The sequence below is a fragment of the Fistularia commersonii genome, chromosome 12 (assembly GCF_037954325.1).
Source record: "Fistularia commersonii isolate RoL2024-O1a breed Wild chromosome 12, RoL_Fcom_v1.0, whole genome shotgun sequence".
Classification (NCBI taxonomy): domain Eukaryota; kingdom Metazoa; phylum Chordata; class Actinopteri; order Syngnathiformes; family Fistulariidae; genus Fistularia; species Fistularia commersonii.
In genome coordinates, this window is record NC_141295.1 from 13,105,360 (window position 1) to 13,132,559 (window position 27,200).

At 48.2% G+C, this 27,200-nt stretch overlaps 1 protein-coding gene across 1 annotated transcript; it reads right to left on the bottom strand.

Annotated features, from left to right (window-relative positions):
• Positions 1–1,077: 1,077 nt before the first annotated feature.
• On the bottom strand, positions 1,078–25,364 carry LOC147228882 (zinc finger protein GLIS2-like). Its single transcript, XM_086157185.1, has 7 exons — positions 24,678–25,364; positions 11,923–12,111; positions 10,673–10,881; positions 5,178–5,363; positions 4,700–4,837; positions 3,750–3,864; positions 1,078–2,992 (listed from the first exon to the last, which is right to left on the bottom strand). The coding sequence occupies exons 2-7, from the start codon at positions 12,086–12,088 to the stop codon at positions 2,310–2,312; spliced, it is 1,497 nt and encodes a 498-aa protein (XP_086013311.1). The 5' UTR covers positions 12,089–12,111; positions 24,678–25,364; the 3' UTR covers positions 1,078–2,309.
• Positions 25,365–27,200: the final 1,836 nt, after the last annotated feature.

The following is a 27,200-nucleotide window of genomic DNA, read 5'->3' on the forward strand; positions in this document are numbered from 1 at the left end:
ATTGCGAACAAGAAGGGGCTCAGATCTGATCCCTGATGGAGTCCCATCCCCACCTTGAACTTCTCTGTTACCCCTACAGCACACTGCACCAGTGTCTCACAGCTCGCATACATGTCCTGCACCAGTCTAACATACTTCTCTACCACTCCAGACTTCCTCATACAATACCAGAGCTCCTCTCTTGGCACCCTGTCATATGCTCTTTCTAGGTCTACAAAAACACAATGCAATCCTCTGGCCTTCTCTGTACTTTTCTATTAGCATTCTCAACGCAAATACTGCATCTGTAGTATTCTTTCTAGGCATAAAGCCATACTGCTGTTCACAAATGCCGACTTCTGCTCTCTGTCTAGTTTCCGCTACTCTTTCCCATAACTTCATTGTATGGCTCATCAACTTTATCCCTCTATAGTTGCCACAATTCTGCACATCCCCTTTATTCTTAAAAATAGGCACCATCACACTTTGTCTCCATTCTTCAGGCATCTTCTCACTCTCTAAGATCCTGTTGAATAATCTAGTCAGAAAATCTACCGCTCCCTCTCCTAGACAGTTCCACACCTCCACAGGTATATCATCAGGACCAACTGCTTTTCCACTCTTCATCCTCTTCAATGCCTTCCTCACTTCACTTTTACTAATTTTTGCTACTTTGTGGTCTACAATAGTCCCCTCTTCTACCCTTGTCTCTCTTTCATTTTCCATATTCATCAGCTCTTCAAAATAATCTCTCCATCTTCCCATCACTCTTCTAGCATCTGTCAATACATTTCCCTCTCTGTCCTTAATCACCCGGACCTGTTGTACATCCTTTCCAGCTTTATCTCTCTGTTTCGCCAACCTGTATAGATCATTCTCACCCTCCTTACTATCCAACCGAGCATACAAGTCATCATAAGCCCTTTGTTTTGCCTTTGCTACCTCTATCTTTACCATAATCTTGTAATTGTAGCAGTGATCACATCTGTTGTAACACACTTCATCAGTCCCTGTATGCATGTGTATCTTATATTTAATGTGTTTGTTTGTTATAAGATTGGCAGCCACACACACACACACACACACGCACACACAGAGTTTTTTTTTCTGTCTTTATTTGACATTCCATCATTGTCGTCGTCGTGAACAGAGGCGGCGCCCGGATGTACAAATCACATCCCCGGTCGGCATCATATATATATACATATATATATATATTTATACATATATATGTATATATAATATATATATATATATATATATATATATATATAATAATAATAAAATCCCAAAATGTAACGAGGAGCACAATTATACACTTTACTTTCTTGTTAGTGTGTTTATTTTATTTACTTATACATATTTTTTGCGTTAATAGGGCGTGATATACTCCGGATGAGGCACTTGGACACCTTTTTTATTATTATTTTTTTGAAAACGCTGATTAGCATACAGGGAGCTTCCTGGCCGCGTGCGGCCGTCGTCGGGGGTTACGAAAACAAACAACCAAACAAAAACAAACAAAAAAAAAGCCAAAGCGCTCGGCTTCTTCCTGCGTACCGCTGACTTTCACACTTTGGAGAGAAAGAAGGATCCCCCCCTCTCCCTCAGTTGAGTTTCGAAATAAAAGCACGGCAGATCCTGGCGGATCCTTGTCTCGGGCGGTTAATAGGACGCAGGGTTAGCTACGATAAATCTGCAAGCGGGGGAGCAGTTTCCTTTACTTCCTGCGACTGGGTAAATCACATCGTCCTAGCGGATGCTGCAGCGGGATATAGAACTCTGGCGGAGGTGGGAGGGAGAGGAGGGGATTAGCGGATTACTGATAACCTGGATAACAGACGACAGATTACAAATATAAAACGTGGCTGGAGGCTAAAAGACGAAAGGTTCTGCGTATACTTGAGTGCGAGCGTCCGCCATAGCGTTCTTCGGTTCGTCCTGGCAGGGGATGCGCGGGGTTATTGCGTTTCCCGATAATCCCTCTTGCACCCCTGGCCCGACGGAGTCGTTGTGCGGGGGGGGGTTCGTCGTCGAACACCTGAAGCGTTGTTAGTTGGTAGTTGGGTGTAATGTGATTGTCACCGTCGTGAGAGGAAGCGGGGCGATTCCGGATCGGGTTTTTTCAAAATAAAAAGGCCGGTTTACCCGCGATTTCTTATGGGGAAAAGTCTCCCGGCTTGAGTTTGTTCCCGGACTGGAATGGTGGAAGTTTTTTTTTTTTTTTTATGGCTCTTGAATGCGACTGCGACCTACGACCCCTCCCAGTCTCACACACACACACACACACACACACACACACATACATACACACTCCTTCTATTGCACATTTAGCTGACAACGGCTGGTTTGAGGAGCAGCGCCCTGGGGGGAACTACCACCCAGGACAAGGGGTCGCTCCTTGTGGACCCCACCCCCGCGGAGAGGTTCAGCGCTTCCCCCTCCAGCTCACCGTCCGCCCCCGCCTCCTCCTCCTCCTCGCCGCCTTCCGCCGGCTCCCGTCCCGGCAGCCGTCCCAGGCCTCCCAGGGCGCCCAGCCCAAGCATGGAAGCTGCCGAGAGTCTCAAGTGGAAGAGAGAGGAGTCGGACAGGCCGAGCGGCCCCAGGCCGCCGCCGCTGCCACGCCCCCCCAGGGGGAACAGAGGCGCCCCGTGGTGGTGGGCCAGCGCCCGGGTGTGGCAGAAGGCCGACAGAGGCCCCAGCCCGCCGAGGAGCGCCGCCGCCGCGCCGGGGATGATGATGTGAGCCCCGCCGGGCGGCGCCACATCGGCGGCACCCTGTTGCCCCGCCCCCGGCCGGCTGGGGGCGGGGCCTTGCTCCTGCGTGACAAAGTGGCCGTGGGCCTTGATGTGCTTCCGCAGCGAGCTTGGGTCGGTGTAACGCTTCAGGCAGCCGGCCATCTTGCAGTAGTACGGCTTGTCCACGTAGTGGGTGCGGGTGTGCTTGAAGCGGTCGCTGGAGTTGGAGTAGCGCTTGCTGCAGCCCTCGTAGGGGCAGATGTACGGCTTCTCCCCTGGAGGGGGGCAATAAAACGGCAAAAGCTCATAAGAGAGGCACCAAGGAAGGAATTTATTATTTGAATGTTAAATGTGGCGATCACAGCGGAACTGCACAATCTGACTAAAACGCCCATCCACACATCACACACATAATGTTACACAATCCCCGAATTTCCAATGACTTTAACCTCGACTTTAACCCCCTTTATTTGTCAAGTGTGTGTGTGTGAGTGTGTTGGTTTAGTGGAATGTGTTCCTTGGGCTGGGAGGTTATTGCCATAAACTCATCTTGATTCACTGCTTCTAACACGGGCCCTGTTGACTTTTTTGTCGTGTGATCACGCCCTTGTCAGTCAGTACTTGTGTCACACTTGTGTCTCATCACAGCCACAGCAAACGCAAAGTCTGATCTTTCGACAAATGAGTTGAGAAAAATTTGCATTTATTTAAAGGCAAAAAAAAAAAAAGGAAGACATAAAGCTAATAGCCAACTATAATTTTATTATTCCTGTTATACCTCCGCTTTTATTGTCTATCTAATGCCTTTCACCTGCCTGTTTTATGAGGCTAGTGAAAAGGATAAGTGGTATATTTTTGGTAATTTAAAAGTCAGTGTTTGCTAATTTATCGAGTCATTTCCTGCTGTTATTTAAAGGTTGCTTTTTTTTAAATCTCTACATGACATGTGAATGACCAGTCCAAGGTATAGGTCAAGCTCCACAGCAACCCCAGATGGGCAGTTTAGTCTGAATATTTCCCCCCCAAACTCACCGGTGTGTGAGCGGGTGTGTATCTTAAGGTTCTCCAGCCGCGAGAAGCTCTTGCTGCAGGTGGGGCAGTGATGGGGTTTCTCGTTGGTGTGCGTCCGGATATGAATCAGCATCTTGTACCTGCCGACAAAATGGAAGTCAAGCACGGAGAATGGTGCATTCACAGGACACACCAATGTTTATGATCGATTTTTAATTGATTGCAATTTTCCAGGATTGTTCAAGGGTGTTTAGTTTTTCTTAGTCAGCACTAGTTTTGGGACAGTGGCTGTGGCTAGTTTGGGGACAGTGGGTAGGGCTTGTTTGGGGAGGATGGGCAAGGCTAGTTGGGGGACAAAGGTGTGGCTAGTATGGGGACAGTTGACAAGGCTAGTTTGGGGAGAGTGCGTATGGCTTATTTGGGGACTGTGGGCAAGGCTAGTTACGGGAAAGTGGGAATGGCGTGTTTGGGGACAGTGAGTATGGCTAGTGTGGGGACAAGTGTATGGCTACGTTTGGAACAGTGGGCAAGGCTAGTTGGGGGACAGTTGGCGTGGCTAGTTGGGCAAGAAACCTGCTAGTGTGTGAGGGACCAGATCTCAGTCGCTGGCAGTCAAATATATTGGAATTTCAGACTCGTGTCACCAACAGCCAATGAGAAAGAGGAAGCAGGATGCAGGAAGTGGCCACAGAACATGGCAGAAATTGTGGCGGACAGCAAAGAGGGGGCAGGAGAGGGGAAATAAAACTGGAGTACAGATATGAAGGAAAGACAAGATAGCTGTGCTTACAACAGCAACAACTAGTCAACCATCAGCCATGTTTGTTTCCTCGCTCTCGCTCTCGCAAGAGTTTGATGCATTCCGTTGACCAATTATATCCAGCGTGTGACCCTCATTGGCCCTTTTCGTCATTGGTAACCATGATGACGGGGACTCTTAGCTTATTACAGCTCTGTAGCGGTGCGTTCAGGTACCTAGCATTGAAGCCACGGCCATTGCGGGCGCAGCCCTCCCACTGGCAGCAGTAGCCCGAGTCCTTCTCTGGCTTGACGTGAAAGTCGTTGATGTGGTCCACCAAGTCCTGCAGGGAGTCGAACAGCAGGTGGCACTGTGGGGTAGAGAGCGGGAATGAAAGAGAGAGTGAGTTTCATACTTGTCAATTATTTGAAATATGAAGGCTGTCACAAAGTGTCCTATTAAAAGCAAATATGAAATATATATCTATCATCTATCTATTTACTAGTCAATCTTTCTATCTATCAAACTGGATGTATGCTGTATTATGTGGGCTGCAGCGCTTCCCAGTGGTCAAAGTTCACATTGCAGCCTTTGTATTTTTCTGTGCGGCAGATTCCTTGTGAATCAGGTATTCGGACTTGTGCGACTAGGTCAATTTCCCCTTTTCCGAACAGAGTAATAACAATATTAATACCACTCTTCCATCATACCTTGGTCCAGCGGCAGGCCAGCTGACCGTCGGCAGAGGCGGCGGAGGAGAGGTGCCTCTCCCGGCTGCGGCCCAGGAACACGGAGGAGGGGAAGGCGTATCCGCGGGGAGGGCTGCCCATGGGCAGGTAGAAGGGAAAACCCTGAGGTGACGCTTCTGCCTCGACTCCATGGTGATGAGTTACCTCCTGGAGGGAGAACACCGCAGCAGGGAGAAATTATGGGCTGCAACTTCCTCCTCTTAAATTGCTGGATCTATCTATATATATGCATTTAGTCTGTGACGTAGTGTCAATCTATCAAATATAGATTAGGTATATAAGTATCACGTGTGTCATATCTGTATGTCCTCACACACACACACACACACACACACACACACACACACACACACACACACGCACACACACACGCACACAAATGATACTATGTACGTCCTTGGATGTCAAAAAAGGCCCTTTCAAATCATATCTGTTATCATTATTGTTGTTGTTAATATTATTAATATTATAGGCACACACACGCATATACATTATGTTTGTGTAATAGTATCAAACTTTAGTATTATCATAAATTACTTAGATAATTTTCTGCAATGCAGCCTCAGGGCGGCACTGGCCCGTGCCTCTCCAAGCCTGCCTTGGGGGGGCACGGAGCAGTGTCTCCCTGTGCCGGTCCCAAGCCCGGATAAATGCAGAGGGTTGCGTCAGGAAGGGCATCCGGCGTAAAACTTTTGCCAAAACCAAATATGCGAGACAACCAAAACTATACCATACCGGATCGGTCGCGGACCGGGTTAACAACGACCGCCATTGGTACTGATGACCTACAGGGTACTAATGGAAATTGGGCTACTGTGGGTCGAAGAACAAGAACAAGAAGAAGAGGTGGAGTGCGTGTTCGGAAGCAGAGAGAGAGGAGGAAGGGAAAGAGTCTGGGACTGAGAGTAGGGACTTTGAATGTTGGGACTATGACAGGAAAAGGTAGAGAGCTGGTCGACATGATGCAGAGAAGGAAGGTGGATATACTGTGTGTCCAGGAGACCAGGTGGAAAGGTAGTAAGGCTAGAAGCTTAGGAGCAGGCTTTAAGTTGTACTATTATGGTACTGACAAGAAGAGAAATGGAGTAGGAGTTATCTTGAAGGAGGAGTTTGTTAGGAACGTCCTAGAGGTGAAAAGAATGTCAGATAGACTTATGAGTCTGAAACTGGAAATCGAAGGTGTGATGCTCAATGTTGTTAGTGGCTATGCCCCGCAGGTGGGATGTGAATCTGAAGAGAAGGAGAAGTTCTGGAATGAGTTAGATGAAGTGATGCAGAATATTCCCAGAAATGAGAGAGTGGTCATTGGTGCAGACTTCAATGGACATGTCGGTGAAGGCAATAGAGGGGATGAAGAAGTGATGGGCAGATTTGGTATCCAGGATAGGAATGCAGAGGGACAGATGGTGGTAGATTTTGCAAAAAGGATGGAAATGGCTGTAGTGAACACCTTTTTCCAGAAAAAACAGGAACATAGGGTAACTTATAAGAGCGGAGGTAGGAGCACGCAGGTAGACTACATCTTGTATAGACGAGGTAACCTGAAAGAGATTAGTGACTGCAAAGTAGTTGTAGGTGAGAGTGTAGCCAGACAGCATAGGATGGTGGTTTGTAGGATGACTCTGGTGACAAGGAAGATGAAGAGGACAAAGGCAGAGCAGAGGACAAAATGGTGGAAGCTGAAAAGGGAGGAGTGTTGCATGGTTTTCAGGGAGGAGTTGAGAAAGGGTCTGGGTGGTCAGGGTGAGCTTCCAGATGATTGGACAACTACAGCTAGTGTTATCAGGGAGACAGGTAAAAGAGTACTTGGTGTGTCATCTGGAAGGAAAGTAGATAAGGAGACTTGGTGGTGGAATGAGGAAGTGCAGGAGTGTATACAGAGAAAGCGGTTAGCGAAGAAGAAGTGGGATACTGAGAGGACTGAAGAGAACAGACAGGAGTTCAGGGAGGTGCGGCGAAAGGTAAAGATAGAGGTAGCAAAGGCAAAACAAAGGGCTTATGATGACTTGTATGCTCGGTTGGATAGTAAGGAGGGTGAGAATGATCTATACAGGTTGGCGAAACAGAGAGATAAAGATGCAAAGGATGTACAACAGGTCCGGGTGATAAAGGACAGAGAGGGAAATGTATTGACAGATGCTAGAAGAGTGATGGGAAGATGGAAAGAGTACTTTGAAGAACTGATGAATGTGGAAAATGAAAGAGAGGCAAGGGTAGAAGAGGTGACTATTGTAGACCACAAAGTAGCAAAAATTAGTAAAAGTGAAGTGAGGAAGGCATTGAAGAGGATGAAGAGTGGAAAAGCAGTTGGTCCTGATGATATACCTGTGGAGGTGTGGAAGTGTCTAGGAGAGGCAGCGGTAGATTTTCTGACTAGATTATTCAACAGGATCTTAGAGAGTGAGAAGATGCCTGAAGAATGGAGACAAAGTGTGATGGTGCCTATTTTTAAGAATAAAGGGGATGTGCAGAATTGTGGCAACTACAGAGGGATAAAGTTGATGAGCCATACAATGAAGTTATGGGAAAGAGTAGTGGAAACTAGACTGAGAGCAGAAGTCAGCATTTGTGAACAGCAGTATGGCTTCATGCCTAGGAAGAGTACTACAGATGCAGTATTTGCGTTGAGAATGCTAATAGAAAAGTACAGAGAAGGCCAGAGGGAGTTGCACTGCGTTTTTGTAGACCTAGAAAAAGCATATGACAGGGTGCCAAGAGAGGAGCTCTGGTATTGTATGAGGAAGTCTGGAGTGGCAGAGAAGTATGTTGGACTGGTGCAGGACATGTATGCTAGCTGTGAGACACTGGTACGGTGTGCTGTAGGGGTAACAGAGAAGTTCAAGGTGGAGGTGGGACTCCATCAGGGATCAGCACTGAGCCCCTTCTTGTTTGCAATGGTGATGGATAGGCTGACAGATGAGGTTAGACAGGAATCCCCATGGACCATGATGTTTGCGGATGACATTGTGATCTGTAGTGAGAGCAGACAACAGGTAGAGGAAAATCTAGAGAGGTGGAGGTATGCTCTGGAAAGGAGAGGAATGAAAGTTAGTCGCAGCAAGACAGAATATATGTGTGTGAATGAGAGGAACTCGGGTGGAGCGGTGAGGCTACAGGGAATGGAGATCAAGAAGCTGGAGGATTTCAGGTACTTAGGGTCAACAGTCCAGAGCAACGGAGAGTGCGGAAAAGAGGTGAAGAGACGGGTCCAAGCAGGTTGGAATGGGTGGAGAAAAGTGTCAGGGGTACTATGTGATAGAAGACTATCGGCCAGAATAAAAGGAAAGGTGTACAAGACAGTGGTGAGACCAGCGATGATGTATGGACTAGAAACTGTTACAATGACCAAAAGACAGCAGGCAGAACTAGAGGTTGCAGAGATGAAGATGTTGAGGTTCTCTTTGGGAGTGACCAGGATGGATAGGATCAGGAATGAATCTATCAGAGGGACGGCACATGTTCGATGTTTTGGAGAGAAGGTCAGAGAAGCCAGACTGAGATGGTTCGGTCATGTACAGAGAAGAGATAGTGAATATATTGGTAGACGGATGCTGGAATTGGAGCTGCCAGGCAAGAGGTCTCGAGGAAGACCAAAGAGAAGATTTATGGACGTAGTGAGAGAGGATATGAAAGTAGCTGGTGTGAGAGAGGAAGATACAGAGAATAGGGTTAGATGGAGAAAGTTGACTCGCTGTGGCGACCCCTAACGGGAAAAGCCGAAAGAAGAAGAAGACTTAGATAATTTTCTGCAGGCATTTAAATATTCAAATAATTGTGACGATAATAATAATAATAATGATGATGATGATGATGATGATGATGACAACAATAGTAATAATAAGCACCAGCATCATCATCCTTATAATAATTCCGTTACTGTTGTGGTAGGTATTGTAGTTCAAAATGATGATCACTGCTTTTTAATACACAAAGAAAATATATATCACCAAATTGGTTTCAATTGGTGATAAATTCAAGATAAATAAATAAAAATCAGTTCAGGCACGGAAATTATCGACAGTTTCTTTTTTTCAATAGAAACATTGATTTATGTTCTTTGAATTGTTGTTATTATTGTTGTTGTTAGTATTGTGGTTAAAAATGGACACCCCAAAAATAGAAAGAATTTCTTTCACCAAGCGTATAATGAATAAATCAGAAAATTGGTTTCAAATGGCAACAAATTAAAAGTAAAGAATTAACGAACAATAACAATTTGAAAATATCAGTTCAAGTATGGAAATGATTTTATCTGAGTTTTTAAAACGATAAAAGAAGGTCTTAAATTAGTTTTATAAATATACTGTTGCATAAAGTGTGTGAAAATCAAAACGCCTGAATGTACGACCACTCCAGCCGGCAACGGTCACCTGACAGCTCGGCTCGCGTTCTCTCACTCTATTTTCGGCGCCAGTGGAGGGGGATGAAAGAGACGGCATCAGGAAATAAAGTAAAACAAAATAAAATAACAGGACACCCTTTTGTGTGTTTAGCGACGGATGATTAAATGAAAGCGCTTTCCAACCCAGGATCTGGAGTCCGGGCCTGAGAGGGGAAATTCTCACCGCTAACCAAATTAGCGTCGCTATTTCTGTGAGAGTGCGCTCGGTGCATTCGGGATGAGAACGCTTTTCACTGATGGGGTTCGGAGTGGTCGCTGCGGCAACTAGGATGTCTGCCATTATTCGGCGGCAGACGTAGATTCATCAAGGTGATTAGAATCTACACCTTCGAGATTGTTCTCCTCAATGACGCTGATCTTTGCCAATCTTTAATTTAACCTTCACAAATCTGTGTGTGTGTGTGTGTGTGTGTGTGTGTGTGTGTGTGTGTGTGTGTGTGTCAGCAGGCCGTTAAGTGTTCTGAAGCAAAAAACAAGCTCGATACTGCACAAAATGAAAAAAAAAAATCTATTGCGATAGAAGTGGTGTTCAATTTGAACTGGGGATGCTGTTATTTAGAAGAGAGGTCAGACTAAGTGTCGGATTAGGGACTAGATCATGGGTCAGATTAGGCAGGGAGGTTAGAGGTCAGATTAGGTGTCGGATTAGGGACTAGATTATGGGTCAGATTAGCCGGTGAGGTTAGAGGCCAGAATAGGGACTTGATTATCGTTCAGATTAGCGGGGGAGGTTAGAGGTCAGATTAGAGGTAAAACAAGAAGCCAGATAAGGGGTCATAATAGAGGACAGATTTGGGGACAGATTAGAAGTCATATTAGAGGTCAGATTAGGGGCTCAAACAAGAGGCCAGATTATGGGTCACATTAGAGGACAGATTAGAGATAAGATTAGGCGGGGAGGTTGGAGGGCAGATAAGGGGTCATATTAGCGGACAGATTGGGTGCCAGATTAGAGGTCACCTCCTGGTGCCATGTTTCTTCTCATAGTTAAGCGATGTAGCGGACTTTGTTGTGGGCGGAGTGGGCGGAGCCACGGCTGGAAAAAGAGACTCACCCGGGAGAAGAGCTGGTGCTGCGGACTGCTGCTGCTGCTGCCGCCGTGGGGGGGCTCCTGGGGCGAGGAGGGTGGGGACGAGGACGAGGACGGGGAGGGCGGGGACGGGGACAGGGAGGCAGCGTGGCGGGACGAGGGGGACAGGCTGAGGTCCATGGCCGGAGGCGTGAAACAGGACCCGGGTCGCTCGTGGGGGGGGGATCGGGAGTCTGCGGGGGATGGCGGGAGGACAGCGTCAACGGAACACTCACAACTTCCTGTTTGTCCTGATAGGCTTTTAATTTGGAAAAAACAGGACATTTTCAAACCACAGAGAAAGATGCAGGAAAGGAGAGAGGGAGGGATAGATAGATAGATAGATAGATAGATAGATAGATAGATAGATAGATAGATAGATAGATAGATAGATAGACATACAGACAGACAGACAGACAGATAGATAGACAGGTGGATAGCTAGATAGATGGATGGATGGTTGGAGGGAGAGAGACGGCTAGATAGATGGACAAACAGATAAATTGGAGAATGAATATACAGGCTGATGGATAGATAGACAGATAGATTGGTAGGTGGATGGATGAATGAGGGAAGGACAGAGAGAAATTAAAAGATAGATGGGAAAACGGATAGAAGAGACAGAGATTGATATAGATAGATAAAGGGAAGGACAAACGGATGATGGATGAATAGGTAGAAACGGATGGATGGATGGATGGATGGATGGATGGATGGATGGATGGATGGATGGATGGATGGATAGATAGATAGATAGATAGATAGATAGATAGATAGATAGATAGATAGATAGATAGATAGATAGATAGATAGATAGATAGATAGATAGATAGATAGATAGATAGATAGATAGATAGGGGTGGGTGGCTTGATAGACATTAAGCTACATAATAGAGCATGCAGAAAGCACATGATCAGAACAATAAGAACACACACACAGTGCGTGTCAGTGCGTCCCGGGGGACAAAGGCGTCCAGTGCTCTGTGTGACTCCGCCCCTCCTCACGTCCAAGTCACGCTGCTCTTGTTAGCAGCCCCGCTGGCGCGTGTGTGCACGTCCGCGTGCACGTAGCCAGAAGAGGGCGTCCATTGACGGCCCGGCTCTGATTAGATTACCGGCAAAGCGAGAACACTGAATCCACTTAGCGCACTATTGGATTAGACAGGCGATAATCCCTAATCACTGCAGCGTGGCGGCGGCGAGCAGGGAAAGGGGGCTGGGGCTCCGCCTCTCACCTGGCGAGGAGGGCGGAGACGGGAAGGTGGTGTAAATTAGGCGTGGCCTGGCGGTGCCAAGTGGCGCACAGATGGACGACGGGCACGCCCTCTTCCTGGGCCTGACGGCGGCATCGGCGCGCCCCGAGGGCAGCTTCAGGTCCAGCGGCTCATCCAGGGACAACATGGCGCCCGGCGACCCCGGCACACCTGGGGGAAGGGGGGACAAAACAGGCAGGTTTAACAAGATGGCCGATCTTAACTCTGATTGGCTGCAGAGGCGCCCAACGGCGGCGGTGGCATCAGGACAGGCGCCAAGAGGGAAACTTCCACAAATTAAAAGGACGGAGAAGAAAGGAGCAAGAGGCAGGACGCATGAAAATAAAACAAAGACAGGAGGAGGAGGAGGAACGCAGAGGAATGCAGGCGGAGGCTGTCGGGATTTATTAGAAAAGTTTTTTTCTTCTTCTTCTTCATCCTCCTACTACTCCTCCCTCCATCGCGTCTGGCCAGAGCGACACATGCTTTGTATTTTCCCTGCTGAAACCAAGCGGGTTTCTTCTGAGGGAATCGCTCCGCATCGTCAGGACGTCCCCCGTCAACCCCCTGAACACACACACGAACGCACACACACGCACGCGTGCCTCAAGTCTTGGGAAGAGAAGAGCGAAAATGGCCATTCGCGTTAAATCGCCGTCACCTGTGACTCATGCTGTTTGTCAGCGTCCCCGGTCACGTAGCAGAAACCGGGAAATGGAAAGGGGGGAGGCGGTTGCCCCGGTAACTGCGTCAATATCGCAGGGAGGGCTTGGGTGTTGGTCTTTTAATCTTTCCGCATCAATGAGATATTTTCTAGAAAATTGCTTTTTTTTTAACTGACGCCATAATTAAACAAACTCATTTTCATCATCTCTAATATTGTGATATTATCACTTATGTCATGATATTATACTCACATTATGATTCTTTTTGACATAGCAAGACATTGCAACACCAGTGCACATATCGCAACAACACGACCTGTATTGCGAGATCGCAACAGTGCGAGTCACATCGCAACTCGTTCCGCAACGTCACAACTCATATCGTGACATTGGTGCTCACATCACGACGGCGCAACTACAAATGCATCATTCACGACATATTATACATATTATAATATCACAGCACTACGACTGACATTGTGATAGATGGGCTCATATCATGACAGTAAATATATCACAACAATAATATCATGAAATAACGAGTCATATTGCAACATGACATCTCATATTGTGACAGCACATATATCGCAACACTGCAACTCCCATCACAACATGGTGACTCAATACTCATTGTGACATCTCATCATAACTCATCATGACAGTACGACTGATATCGGGACAGTATCACTCCCATCATGACATTACAATTCATATCATGATATTACAACTCATATGACAACAGCACGACTAATATCGTGAAATAACGGCTCATGTTGCAACACGAAGGCTCATTTTGTGATAATACATATTATCACAACGTGCAACTCATGACAAGGTGACTCATACTCACTACTCATATTTTGACTCATATCACAGTTCATATCACAACAATGCGACTCATATCGGGACAGTGGGACTCCTTACATTACGAGTCATATCCCGATATTGTGACTCATATCGTGATAGCTTGACACATATCGTGACATAATGACTTGTATTGTGGTATTACCAAATATCATGATTATTCTATCGATGAATGAAACAAAATTAAAAATTAAACTCAGCTTCGGACAGAGACTTTGTATCGGGTGTCCGCTTGTGGGTCTTTTTCTTTTCGTAACCCCCCCGCCCCTTCCTCCTCGTCTCCATTGCCAAAGTTGAGCCTCCGCGCAACGTCGCCAGGCGGACGTGTTCCCGCCACCCTCGGCATTTCTGCGGTCCGACCTGCACCAAAGGGCCAAACAAGAGTTTCGCAGTAGTTTTCCATCCGCAGAAGTGCGACACATGGTGTGACCCTCCTCCTCCCCCTCCTCCCTACTCCTCCTCCTCTTCTTCACTGGGTTCATGACTCAAATTTTGAGTTCTTACTCGTCGGCGTGACTCAAAGCCCAGATATCTGCTTCAAAAGAAAAAACATTTTGACAGAAGGAATCTTAGGGTGTGTGTGTGTGTGTGTATATGTGGGGGGGCTGCTAAACCTGCAGGGGGAAATCACCCACAGCTGCCAGGGGAAGTTGACACAGCGCACGTGCTACGTTTTTTTTCCATTAGTGCTATAAGGCTCGGTCATGACGCTACGCTAATTAACAGCTAGTTCAGTGTGTGTGGGTGTGTGTGTGTGTGTGTGTGCATGTGTGTGTGTGTGTGTTTGAAGATGATCTCGGACCAGCTGGTCGGGTCCCAAAGAAAGAGGGGAGGGAGATCTAGAAATTGAATGCAGGTGAGAGGCAGATCTTCTGAGCCTCCTCAGGTGGAGACGCAAGAAGGAGCTCAGTGCTGGAGGAGGAGGAAAAGCAGGAGGAAAAGGAGGAAGTGAAAGAGGAGGGAGAGAAGAAAACCTGAGGGCAAATCAGTTAAAGAATAGTTTTACATTTCGTGATCTTTGCTTATTTTGCTTTCTGGCTGCTGTTTGCAGCTGTTCCCCCTGCTTTCACCCCCTAAACACACACATACACACACACACACACACACATACACACACACATGCACACACGCACACACGCACACAGCTCTGAAAACAACCATCAGAGGCCCTGGTGTTTTCAGGCTCCAAATCCACGACTTAAAAACCTCAGTTTGGTGCGTTTGCTGACAGAAACCTCCTTTTTTTCCAATGTTTCTTTTTTCCTTCCCTGGAAAACCAACCTGGTTTCTTTTATATTTCTTTATTTTTCTTCATCCTCATAATAGTCAGTCTTCCCAGATATTAGCGACTGCCCGCTGACGGCCGAGCTAGCTCCAGCCATGGCGGCTGTGAGGGGGCTAACGCTAGCGGCGGCCAAAGATCATCCTCAGGCGACGACCGCGGCGTCCGATTCCCAAACCCGCCTTCGCCGTGTCACGTCCCGGGTTTCCCGGCGGCGTGCACCTCCCATCTGCCGTCCGCCGCCACCGTAATATGAGGCCAAGGCTAAACCACAATGAAGTCAGTGTTTAGGTCCCTCCGCCGGCCTTCCATCCACCTCGCCACACTGGTTTCACATTCCACGGCAACCTCGCTGACTTCCCTCTGTCTCACACACACAAACACTCACACATACATACACACACTGCTATTTGGAGTTAGCGCGAGGGCACGCACATACAGGACCATATGTATCCAGGCACGCATGCAGGCTAGAACCACAGCGGCAGGCATGCGCAAGACACATTAACCACACGTGAGCCCCCCCCCCCTTGCTCCCTCCACCCCCTGCTTCCCCCTTGCTTCCCCTCCACCCAAGGATCCCCCCCCTCCTCCTCCCTTGTCTTTTCCCTCAATGACCTGCGTTCGGGCAGCATGCCCAGAACCTCTTATGGATCCCCTACTGCCTAGCAAAACACATACTTTGGCTACTCGTGTATGTGTGTGTGTGTGTGTGTGTGTGTGTGTGTGTGTGCGTGTGTGTGTGGGGACCGGTGGAAGTAGTTAACCCACCAGCAGTGAGCGTGCACGAAAAACGATATTCGGTCACACCCTTATTCCGAGAGCTCTTTGGGGCTCTTTCAGTGTGCGGCGGCGGCGGCAGGCAGGCGGGGGTGCTTCTCCTCTGAGGAAGGGGTTCTGGTTGGAACGTCATCACTAATAATTATTTTCATATTCTGCTTTTTTTTTTGTATTTCTTCACCCCCACGTCCACCTCCACCTCCACCCCTACCCGCGACTCCTGGTCGCGGCACATTTGACAGGAAGCCTCGGTTTCCACGGCGCCCTGATCTGGCCTCTCCCCTCGCCTGGCGTTTACTTCTCCCTCTTACGCCTTCCTGTGGTTTTCCTCTCCCAGTCCTCCAGCGGAGCATACCTCCCCCTCCTCCTCCTCCCTTTTCTTCCCTCCTTTCTTACTTTCCTGCGCATTTTTCAACTCCCATTTTCCGTCCATTTTTTTTCTCCTCTCGATTCCCGTCATCCCCCCGTGGAAGGCCTTGAGCGGAAGGCGCCTGCCGCCGTTCGCTGCTGTCGCACGTTACCGTGACAACACATTTGTCAGAGAAAAAGTCACAGGGCCTTCCCGCAGAGTTTGGTGGGATTTGTGAAATATAAACAGTAAATCAGTAAAGTGACATCATTCCAACTTGTCAGCTGCATCAGTCCAACATGGCTGCCACATCTGTCCAACATGTCTGCTCCACCCATCCAACATGTCTACCACACGCATCCAACATGGCCACCACATCGGTCCAACATGTCCGCCGCATCGGTCCAATATGGCCACCGCACCAATCCAACTCATCTGCCCATTAGATCTAACAAATCCACCCCATTTGTCCAGACGTTTGTCACATCTGGCCACCATATACACCCATTATGTCCTACCAAATCGTCCAACATGTCTGTCCAGCATGTCTGTCACAATCATCCAACATGTCTAGCAATCAGTCAAGCATGTCTGTCCCATCCAATCAACATGTCCACCCCACTCCCCCAACATGTCCACCATGGCAACAACATGCATTCAATATGTCTGCCTAAATAGTCCAACATGTACTCCCTTTCCCTCCAACATGGCCACCACATCTGCCCAATAGGTTCGCCCCATCCGTCCGACATGTCTGCCTCATCCTTCCAACATGCACACCCCATGCGTCCATCATGTCTGCTACATCCGTTCAACATGTCCACCCCATCCGTCCAATATTTCAGCCCCATCGATCCATTGTGGCCACCATACCAATCCAACATATCTGTCCTATCCGTCAACCATGTCCTCCCCTTCTGTCCAACGTGTATGTCCAACATCAACGTACATCCTCACCAGCTCATCTGCCATGACACCGAACACCTGATGTGACGGGAAGGGTGAAAGAATCCTGAAGTGGCTTGGGCTGATAAGAGGAAGACAGAGGGACGGAGGAAACATCTGGGAGACAAAAACCCAAACGAGGTCCACGCCGATGGCGCCTCTTCAAAATCACACAATGTGTTTTCGATGATCTCCAACACCCGAGAGCCGCCTCGTCCAGCGGTCGCAAATGTATCGCATTGCAGGCCAAGAAAACCGGAGAGAGAACAAAAAAAAGAAAGAAAAACAGACGGTGCGTTCGGGTGTTTTCCCCGCCATTAGAAATTTTGCCATCGTTTTTTTTTTCTTTTTTTTTGCGGATCTATCACGAAAACCGCCGCTTTATGTGACGTCAGCAAAATGGCATCCCGGGACAGGGGCGGGGGCCCCCATGGGCCCTCAGGGGCCTGCGGGGGTACGCGGGCGGCGAAGAGCTGCAAAGGAGGGAGAAGAAAGAGGGGAAAGAGAAAGGGTGGAGGGGAAGAGAGAGAAACCAAAGGAGTCAGACGTGGTTCCCACCCTTTCCTCTGCTCAGACGTTGCCCATTATTTGTCTCACTTTTATCCCCCCCTCCTTCCCTCTCTCTCTCCCTCCCTGTTGCGTCTTGACAGCAAAGAGTGATGCAACTCTGTAGCGGCGTCCTGCAATACTGTGGCCTCCGGCAGCTCCTGAACGCCTCGCACGCAGAGGCCCGGGTCCCCTGGATCCACGCTAACTGATCCTGATATCCATCCGTGCAAAACAAAATTTGGAGGGTTTTAACTCTTAAGTTTTTTTTAAATCATTCCCGGATCAAGATCGTCACCTCCTGTCCATTTTGGATAAAAATCAAATTAAACATTTCCTTGCAACTAGCAACTAGCCGCCTTTGTTTAATTAGTAATAACCTAGTAATGGCCCGCGTCATCCTGACGTTCAAAACTGTCACATTTGACAACCTGGCAAAGAACGTCACATGACCATGGCGGAGTTTCACCTGCCGCCATGTGTTCCGATCGCACCACCTTCGCCACTCTGGGGCAGATAAGGATGTAGTAGCGCTGACTGGCCTATGGGGGGAAGGGCTGGCACATTTCTGAATTAAATATGTAATTTTATTTTTAATAGCCTCTCACATCTGATTCGCCGCCGGCTCAGATGCGGCGCCTCCTAGCCCCCCCCCCCCTTTCCCGGACGTGCCGGTGATCTGGCTCTAATGGAAGCTCAGACAGTAATAAAGGAGTATGCCGCCTCATTCCAGTTTATCCCACCGTAAATCAGAAGATAAACTTCACCATGTATGGTCCTGGCTGGTATGGGGGCTCTGCTGAATGACCTTGTTTCACCGTTTCCCCGAAGACAGAAGGCATGGGCCTCTGTGGGACCACCGACTGTCACTCTGCAGCTTTACATTAGCAATGGCCGAGCGGATGCTAGTTGGAAGCTAATGGCGCAGCCGGGCACTTTAGCAACTTTCAGCTTCCTGTTTGGATACTCAAAAAAAAGAAAGGACATCACGGGCCTCTGCATAACTGCCACCGAAAGCTGCTACTCCGCAGTCCAAGGCTTTAGATTAGCAAAGGCCGACAGATGCTAATCAGAAGCTAAATGTGCCGCTAGGCGCTTTTGCAACTTTCAGCTTCCTGTTTGGATACCCAATCCAAAAAAAATAAATTCAACATTGTCATGGACCTCTGCAGGGCCAGAGCCAAAACCAGTAAACTGCATCTTTACATTATTATTCCCCGAGCATATGCTAGTTGGAAGCTAATGGCACCGCCAGGTGCTTTAACGACTGTAAGCTTCCAGTTTCAAGACTTAATCCCCCTCCAAAAAAATCCTCGAACGAGCGAATCTTTGACTCTGTTTCGCCGCCACAGGAAGAGAAGCCGTACCACTGATCCAAAATCAGTCTGTCTTGCGTGCAGATGTTAGCAAGCGGCACCATCTTGTCCACGAATCCTCCCTGTCAGCGGTTGTCATTGCTTACGATGCGTTCAATGACCAGCGGGCACGGCGGCTTCGAATCATTTCACGTCTGGGAATGTGCTTAGAATGCGCACTAAACTAACTGGCGGCGGGGCTTATCCCTATAACGCCCCAGGAGAAACAGCCAAACATGAAAAAACATGGCGGTTTAGTTCAGGGCCCTGAAACTTCTCAACTTCTTTTCTCCCCGCTTCTTCTCCTTCTTCCATATTAGCTCTCCTCGCCATGTAGCCTTCCTCCTCCTCCTCCACCCATAATCCCTCGCTCCACCACCATCCCATCCACTTGGCAGTGGGACAAGGTCAACACAGAGACTCCTTCGCTTCTCCCCTCGCCGTAATTCCTCGCCGTCAGCGGAGCAACGGATCCCGGAGCCCCCGCCCTGATCCTTTCATCCGCCGAGGGGAGGGAGGGTTGGGAGGGGGGTCAGGGAGGGAGACGGGCCAAAGATGGATGGGCGGAGGAGAAGTCCGAAAAACTACAAAACAACCCGCGGCCCTTTTAAGCTTTTGTTGGCGTCGCCCGAAACCCTCTGATCTTTACCGATGAAGTCATAACGGGGGGGTCAGGGGTCGGGGGGGTCGGCCGAGGTGGACAGCACGGAGGGATGGTCGGAGTGAGAGATGGGTGGGGGGGTGTAGAATGGATGGAGGAAGAGGGAATGGGGGATGAGAATTTTGTTTTTAAGCAGAGGACAAGAAACCAATATGTCTCCAAAATTCATCCTTCCCTCTCCCTCCATCTCTCCATCCATCCATCCCTCCCTCCATCCCGCTGTCATCCAGACCTAAAACACACAAACACATGCGCCTCACATTCCTACGTGCAGAGCAGATTCACGCAATTTGTTTCCACTGCGTGCATGCGTGCGTGTGTGTGCATGTGTGTGTGTGTGTGTGTGTGTGTGTGTGTGTGTGTGTGCCAAGCCAGTAAATAATAACCAATCCCAGCTGTACTGCGGGCTGTTCCTCTTATTCTCATTTGGTTAGACAAAGAGGTGGAGAGGGAGAGGAGAGGAGAAATGGCGGCGCCGTCAGATCGCCGTATCACGAGAGGATGGGGGGGTGGAAAAGAAAACGGCAACAGACGGAGGCGCCGTTTTTCCGCGCGGACAGACATGACGGAGATCGTGACGGAGGCCCCTCCGGGGTTCGAGAGCCACCATTTGCAACGGTGGGCGAGCTGAGGATCTAGAATGCCGATATTTGGTGGCCAAATCAGCTCCCAGCAGTAACACTGAAAGGTGAATACTGGTTTCGGATTGGCTGCTTGGAAGAGCTATTGTTGTCACAGGGCTGGCTGTCGCCATAGCGACCAGGAAGAGCACAGGCCAATCAAAGCTAGCTGATCACCAGCCAGCCCTCCGCTAGCGTCCCAAGCTAAACAGGAAGTGCGGCCTCAAATCCTGGTCCTCAGGGAGGCGAGATGATGGAGCTTCATCATCGGACTGTCTGAGGAGGACGATAGTCGCCATGGCGTCTCTTGACAGAGCTGAGGATTGTTCGGAACTTTAATCCATCCCAGTTTTCCCCGGAGGATTGAAATCGAGAGGCCGCTCGGGGCGCCCCCTTCAAAGATGGCGGAAAACAACAATCACCAGAATCACTCAAAACGAGCCACTAAATAAAACTTCTTCTTGTTACAAACCCCAACTCTGTTGCCATGGAGATAGGAAAAAAATCGGGTAAAAAAAACAAACACTTTCTGACACGGGTTTTTTTTTTTTTTTTTGTGTAGCTTAACTGGTGGCTCAATCCCCACGGTTAGCTAACACAAGGCTACCCTAGTTGCTAGCTAGTTTGTGGAGCATCAGAAAGCCTCAATGCCTTCAGGCAAGACGCCGAATGATCCAGTTTGCGCCTTGCATGACGAATGGAAAGTTCTCCGCTAAGCTAGCGGGTTGTGATTGTTGCAGCGAGGCTGATGCTAACGCCAACAGTCCTCATTTAAATGTTTTGTTTTTATCTTCCCTTACACATCACGCTCCCTCCATCGCTAACGGAAGTTTTTTTCCTTTTTCTCCGTTCCTCTGGCCGAAAGAAAGCGGCGAGAGGAAGGAGAGAGTTTTCGGGGGAGAGATGGAGGGGGGACGGTGAGGAGGAGGAGGGTGGGGTTTGCGGAATTTGGTCTATGTTTGGTTTGGAAGCGCAGGCCCCGGCGCTGGGCTCTCAGGAGGATAATGGAAAAGAGGGGAGAAGAAAGGGAGGTTTATGGATGTGTGTGTGTGTGTGTGTACCCTCACAGGTGGTCGGCACACATGCCGATGGGGGGTGTAAGTGGGAGGGGGGGGCTTTTTGTGCGTTGGGGCAAAAAAACTGCGCGTGTTTGCCGAGTTGTGTAAGCACGCCAGGGCCGTTACCGGCGCCGAGGCCCCGGGTTTGTGCGTCGCCTCGCCTGTTTATTTGCAGATGTTGGCACGGACGCATGTGAGAAGCAAGAGAGGAGGTGAATGAGACATTCCTGGGAAGGAGGAGGAGGAAGAGGAGGTGGGGTGGGGGGGTGCAGGGAGCCAGTGGTTAGTTAGCGGTTAGAAACTAAGAGGAGAAAAATGAGCGTCTGGTCCAGGGCTGGGCCCGGGAGAGATACCACAACTGGCCCGGCGAGCCAAGCAGGAGGAGGACCAGGGGAGGCCTGATCCGCCGCCGCCGCCGCCTCTTCCTCGTGCGAGGCCAGCTAGCTCCTGCCTCCGCCGCAGGGGGAGAGGAGGAGGAGGAAGAAGAGAAGGAGGAGGAAGAGGAGGGGGGTGCTTTTATAGCAGGACTGAACCCGCTGAACTTATCATGTACAAACAGCGGGGAAATTATGGAGACGATGGAGGCCTTCGCCGCCGCGTGGGGTGGGAGGGGTCGGTTCGGAGCAGTGGTTCGGGGTCGGTCGCGTTGCGATGCTCGCACTTTAAGACATAATCCCTTTAGCCATTGGGCAATAATCTGTCCAATTTTTTTTACAGAACGGAGATATTAGTTACCATGGAATGGAACAGAATATTCCAAATGGAATCTTTCTATCTGTCTATCTATCTATCTATCTATCTATCTATCTATCTATCTATCTATCTATCTATCTATCTATCTATCTATCATCTATCTTTATGTATGTGTGTATCTATCTATTTATATATCTAAATCTATTGATTTTTCAATCGATTAATCTATTTTTATCGATCTAGTTTTCTTTTTATTTATCTACCAATTCATCTATTTTTATTTATTTATCTGATTTGTTTATTTTCATTTATTTATCTATTTAATTGACTATTTTCATATAGTCTTTTATCTATTTATTTGAGAAAAGCCAATAGAAAACTGAACATAAATTTATAATATATGAATATTTGATAGAACGTATGAATCCGTCCAGATTGCACATGACAATCTGTGCCACCTGCGATATTCTGGGATGCGAGCGCTCTTCATTCCCTTCATCTCCTGGCATCACCCCCCTTCTCCTCCCTCCACTACCTTTCCCCGTGAAAACGGCGAGTAGTCTCTCGTCCACTCTATGGGAAAAGCGTCAGATGAGCCGCCGCCTCATCTCTCTTCCTTCACACTCGGCTTCTGTTTACTTGCGCTTTTATTTGCTTCCCTCGCTTCCTTCCTTCATTTCTCTCCTTTCAGCATAAACACTCATATACTTCGTATACATGAGCGCCCTCCCACCATCCTCCACCCCGGCACAGACAGCGTGGGTGGAAGGGGGCCGAGCTGCAGACGCGCCCAACAACAACAGGAAAAGAGTTTTTACTTGACTCCATGTTTTTCGCTCCATCTACGAAAATCTTCCAACATAAGAAGAAGAAAAAGGGGAAAAAAAAGCAGCTGCATGATGCAAGGAGCCTGCAACCTGCGAGACGCTGCCGTCATACGAGCCCCCGCCTCAATCCAGGCGACGCCTTAACCCCTGACCTCCCACCAAATACCTGGCGCGGTCTCCCCTGGAAGTCCCCCTCAGTCTGGGCCACGTGAAAAAAAAAACAGATTTTTCTGGGCTGGAACCCAAGTTAGGGTTCAGTTTGCTGGATAAATTGTTAGCTACTTTGGCAATACGTCACATGACCCAAGCGGGGCGCTGGTCTCGCCGGCATCGAGTGGCTCTCTGAACTTTAGCGGTTTTCAAAAAAAAATGGCTGCGCACATGTCACGTGCGCCCACGTCAGGCCTCGGCAGTTCACCGCATTACGCAAAGCATCGCGGGGGATAAACCTCAACACCGGCATTTCTGCCTTGACCTCCACGGAGCTTTGTGCACTTAGGGAAGCTCTCTGGCTCGTGCACGAAACTGCTCCGGGAGTAAAAACAACTTTTGCAGCAGTTCCTCAGAGAGTGGGTTGAGCAAGCTAACCGACTAGCTCATTCAGTTTAGCCTCAGGTGCCTGGTGCGCCTGTCGGTAAATAAAATCCAAGAAGCCGGGAGCGTGAAACCCATACTTTGCAAGGAGTCGCAGACACCGCACAGAAGTATGTGGAAAGAAGGCGGAGTCGGCAGTCGGTACATCTGCAGGCCGCGAGCCGGGTTCCAGTCGACCGTATGGAAAGATTGATTAGCCAGCCGAAAAACTCCCCTCCTTTCCTGGAGCGGATTCCTCATCTCTCGTGTCGCCACTTCCTGCACAGCCGTCTGGAGGCCGCGCAGAATTTCACCGCAATTTGCCAGCGTTCAAGCTCTAATTTGTCAGAACACGAAGCCTTCCACACAGGGAAGAACAGCGTAAAGAGGGGAGGAAAGTGAAAGAAGACAACTTTTATCATAAATGTGGTGGCCCCGGGAGGGTGCCTTGAGGAGCTCCAGGAAAAATAAATCCACTTCAAAACCCTTTTTTTTCTGGCGAATATCTTCCATCACTCATGATTCTTCGTCCCGACCGGCTCGCACTGGGATTAGACAAAGCCCAATCAGCTCTCGTCGTTAATATTAATAACTACAGGAAAAGTCAGGCATGCAGGGCGAGCGTGTTAGCATGTATGAAAATCTGAAATTTAAAAAGGAAATTCCCACCAATTGAATGATGATTGAATGAATGGTGAACAATGTGTAAACATTTAATATATAGCATTAATAAATTAAAATGGCCGTAGCAGGTCAACATTTAGCTCCTCACAGTGGCTTGCTGCAGTCAGACATGTGCAACCATTTACTCACTCATTCACACGTCATCTAGAGACACACAACTATTCACCCTTTCATTCCACCAATTGTTCACTCCCTCGTTTGTCCAAGCACAGAGCCTTCCAGACCAGAAAAGAAAAAACCCAGTAGTTGTCGCTTATACAATACTAGAAAAGTCGGGCTTGCAGGGCTGAACAGAACATACGCAACGCAATGGCATGTTAGGGTGAGAGTGATAATTAAAAAAAAAAAGTTATACCAATCTCATTTGATGGGGGATACGTAAGCATTTGTGAAATAATTAATTCAAAATGGCATCCGTTTTGTCCGGGAAGGTCAGGCGCAGCGGCTCTGAGCTAATTTCCAATAGATGCTAACGGTGGCTCACGCTAAATCCGACTGGCGGGTAAAGTTTCACATGAACACACCAACTTTTACCCAAACCCGGAGGCCCTGTGAGGGTGCCCTGTGGAGCTCCGTGGAAATTAATCCACTTCTTTTCTTTTCTTTTCTTTTTCTTTTTTTTTTTTTTTTTTGCAAATACCTTTGCAATTCTTCGCACATGTCCCGACAGGCTTGCCCAGGGAAAACACACACGATGGCCAAACGTGAACTTTCATCCAATATCAAGGTGAAAAAAAATCAAAAGTTCAACCATGAGTACCCGTTCAACTGGAACATACATGTATTATAGAGATACTTTTTTTTTTAGATGTTATATATTTTGCATTTTCTTTACCGTGAGACTTGACTGCAGACAGGGGGTCAGCCTCTTTCCGGAAGTTGTAGAACCTCCAAAAAGACGGTGGAGGAGGTGGAGATGGAGGTGGAGGTGGTGTTGCGTTCAAGCCCGCTGCTCGGTCGCTTCCCGCGCCATGGTCGAAGTTCTCAGCTCAGCTTTGTAAAATAAAACACCGCTCCCGTGTGTGTGAGTGTGTGTGTGTGTGAGTGTGTGTGTGTGTGTGTGTGCGAAAGCAACACCTTTGGTTGAGTTGTCAGGTTTCAAACTGAGAACCTTCGTCCTGGAGAAGACTTTTGCTTTTTTTTGTTTCTTTGCTCTTTTTTTCCCCCCCCCTTCTTCGTCAAGGTTTGTTTGTTTTCGCCGCCGCGCCGTGGCGGAGGAGCGGAGACCGGAGGCGGGGTCAGGCGTTCCGGCTGCGGTCACTCGGTCCGGTCCGCCGCGGTGGAGGTGCAGAGCGGCTTCCTGAGGTGCATCGCTCAGTTGCGACGCTGGTCGACTGAGTCTCCGGCGGGCGGAGACGGAGGAGGAAGAGGAGGAGGAGGGATGGATGGAGGGAGGGAGAGAAAGAGAGAGAGAGAGGGAGGGAGGGCGTCTGGAGTCTGGGCTCAACGTCCAGCCTTCTCTCGGAGGACCGGTGAGGGTTCCTCAGAGAGGACATCGGCGCTTCCGGTTTGCCCCCCCCCATACACACACACACACACACAGACACACACACGCAGTAACTTGTCGAAAGAGCGCACGGGAGTTGTAATACACACCGACCGCGAATAACAACAATAACAACGGGAAATTATTGACGCACTTCCGCAGAGGCATCACTAAAGTGGCTGATTTTGACGAGTCCTGGTTGCCTAGCAACCGATTCTGCATCCAGGTGACGATATAGGCCAAACTCAAGGTCCGCGGGCCAAATGCTGACCTTAAAAAGGTCTGCTTGTCTTCAAATAAATAAGTCAAACGTGTGTATTGACCATAATGATAATAATTTATTGTTTATTAATTCTTCTTGGGGAAATTTGTGCGAGAGCAGTAGTCTGCCGTCCACCAGCGTCAGGAGAGCATTCAGGGGTTCGGGTCTCGCTCAACAACATTTCGACACACTAGGAGGAGCCGGGAATCGGACGAGGAATGATCGATTCTAAAGGCGATTGCTCTACACTGCAGTTTATCCACATCTGTGCCATTTTCAACAGGTGGAATTGAGAAATACAAATGATCCCTAAATGTCTAGGAAGAGAAAAGTGAATGCAGATGGAAGGCTGTTTCAAGAAAGGTGGTAATGCAAATGTAACATTTTGGATTTGAATGAGTAATAAATTCAGAGTTATTTAACATTAAGGAGCAATTACAATCATTTTATATTGTGGTGCTTGGCGAGGAAATGATGACGGAGTCTGGGGAGTCTTGGACGAGTCCAACTTTAATCAAGGAGCACCAACCACAAAACTGCATACAGTGAACTTCCAGGTGCAGATATAACCCCGACTTAAACGACACCCCCAGCCCCAAGTCCTGTGGGGTGAGAGGCCAAGCCCCTCAGTATCCACCACAACGTTACATTTAGTTACATTTATAGTGTTACTGTTACATGTGGCCCTTTGAGGGCAACTATTATGCTGGTGTGGCCTTCAGTGAAAATGAGTTTGACACCCCCGATATAGGGTTTAGGGTTTTACCTGCTCTCTCTCTCTCTCTCCTTCATCTCTCACTTTTATGGTTAAATTATCCGTATTCTTGATTTTAATTAATTTATATTCAACCTCTCACCCTCTCACTCACATGTGAAATAGAGACATAAATCCTCATTCTCATGTTATCTAGAGACATACAGCCATTCACTTGTTCACATCATATAGGGAGATGCAACCGTCCACCCTCCCGTTCACACATCTGGGCACTTTAGTGTCTCCAATGAACCTCATGCATGTTTTAGGACTGTGGGAGGAACCCAGAGGAACCCCAGACGAGGGGGGGAATGTGGAGTCTCCTCACAGAAAGGCCCCCCCGATGGGAATCCAGGCAGGGACCTTCTCGCTATGAGGAGGAAGTGCTAACCGCTGCACCAACGTGCCTCCCACGTTTACACATATTTAGAATATTTTTATTTTCTTTCTGTTTGCTCGACATCCAAACATGACCATTTCTGGAGTTTTTTTTTATTTTTATGGAACTTTGAACTGGACACCCAAATTCTTTCAATGTAAGAGTTTTCAGGAAAATGTGAGAGGAATCTTTGATTCTCCACGGGTTCCTATTCTTCTCTGGTTCGATCAAAGTCGAAATCAGCTTTATTGTCAATTTCTCTGCATGTACTGGACAGACAGAGGAATAGAGAAGCTGTTTCTCACAATCCCAAAGCGACAATACATAAATAATAATAATAGAGTGTAAATTAAACAGTAAAGTGCGTTGTTACATTAAACAGTAAACATTAAACTCTAAGGTATAAAGTATAAAGTGCATGCAGATACAAATGGCTGGTAAGATGAGAAGATGACAGACATTTTTACGGCATGAACA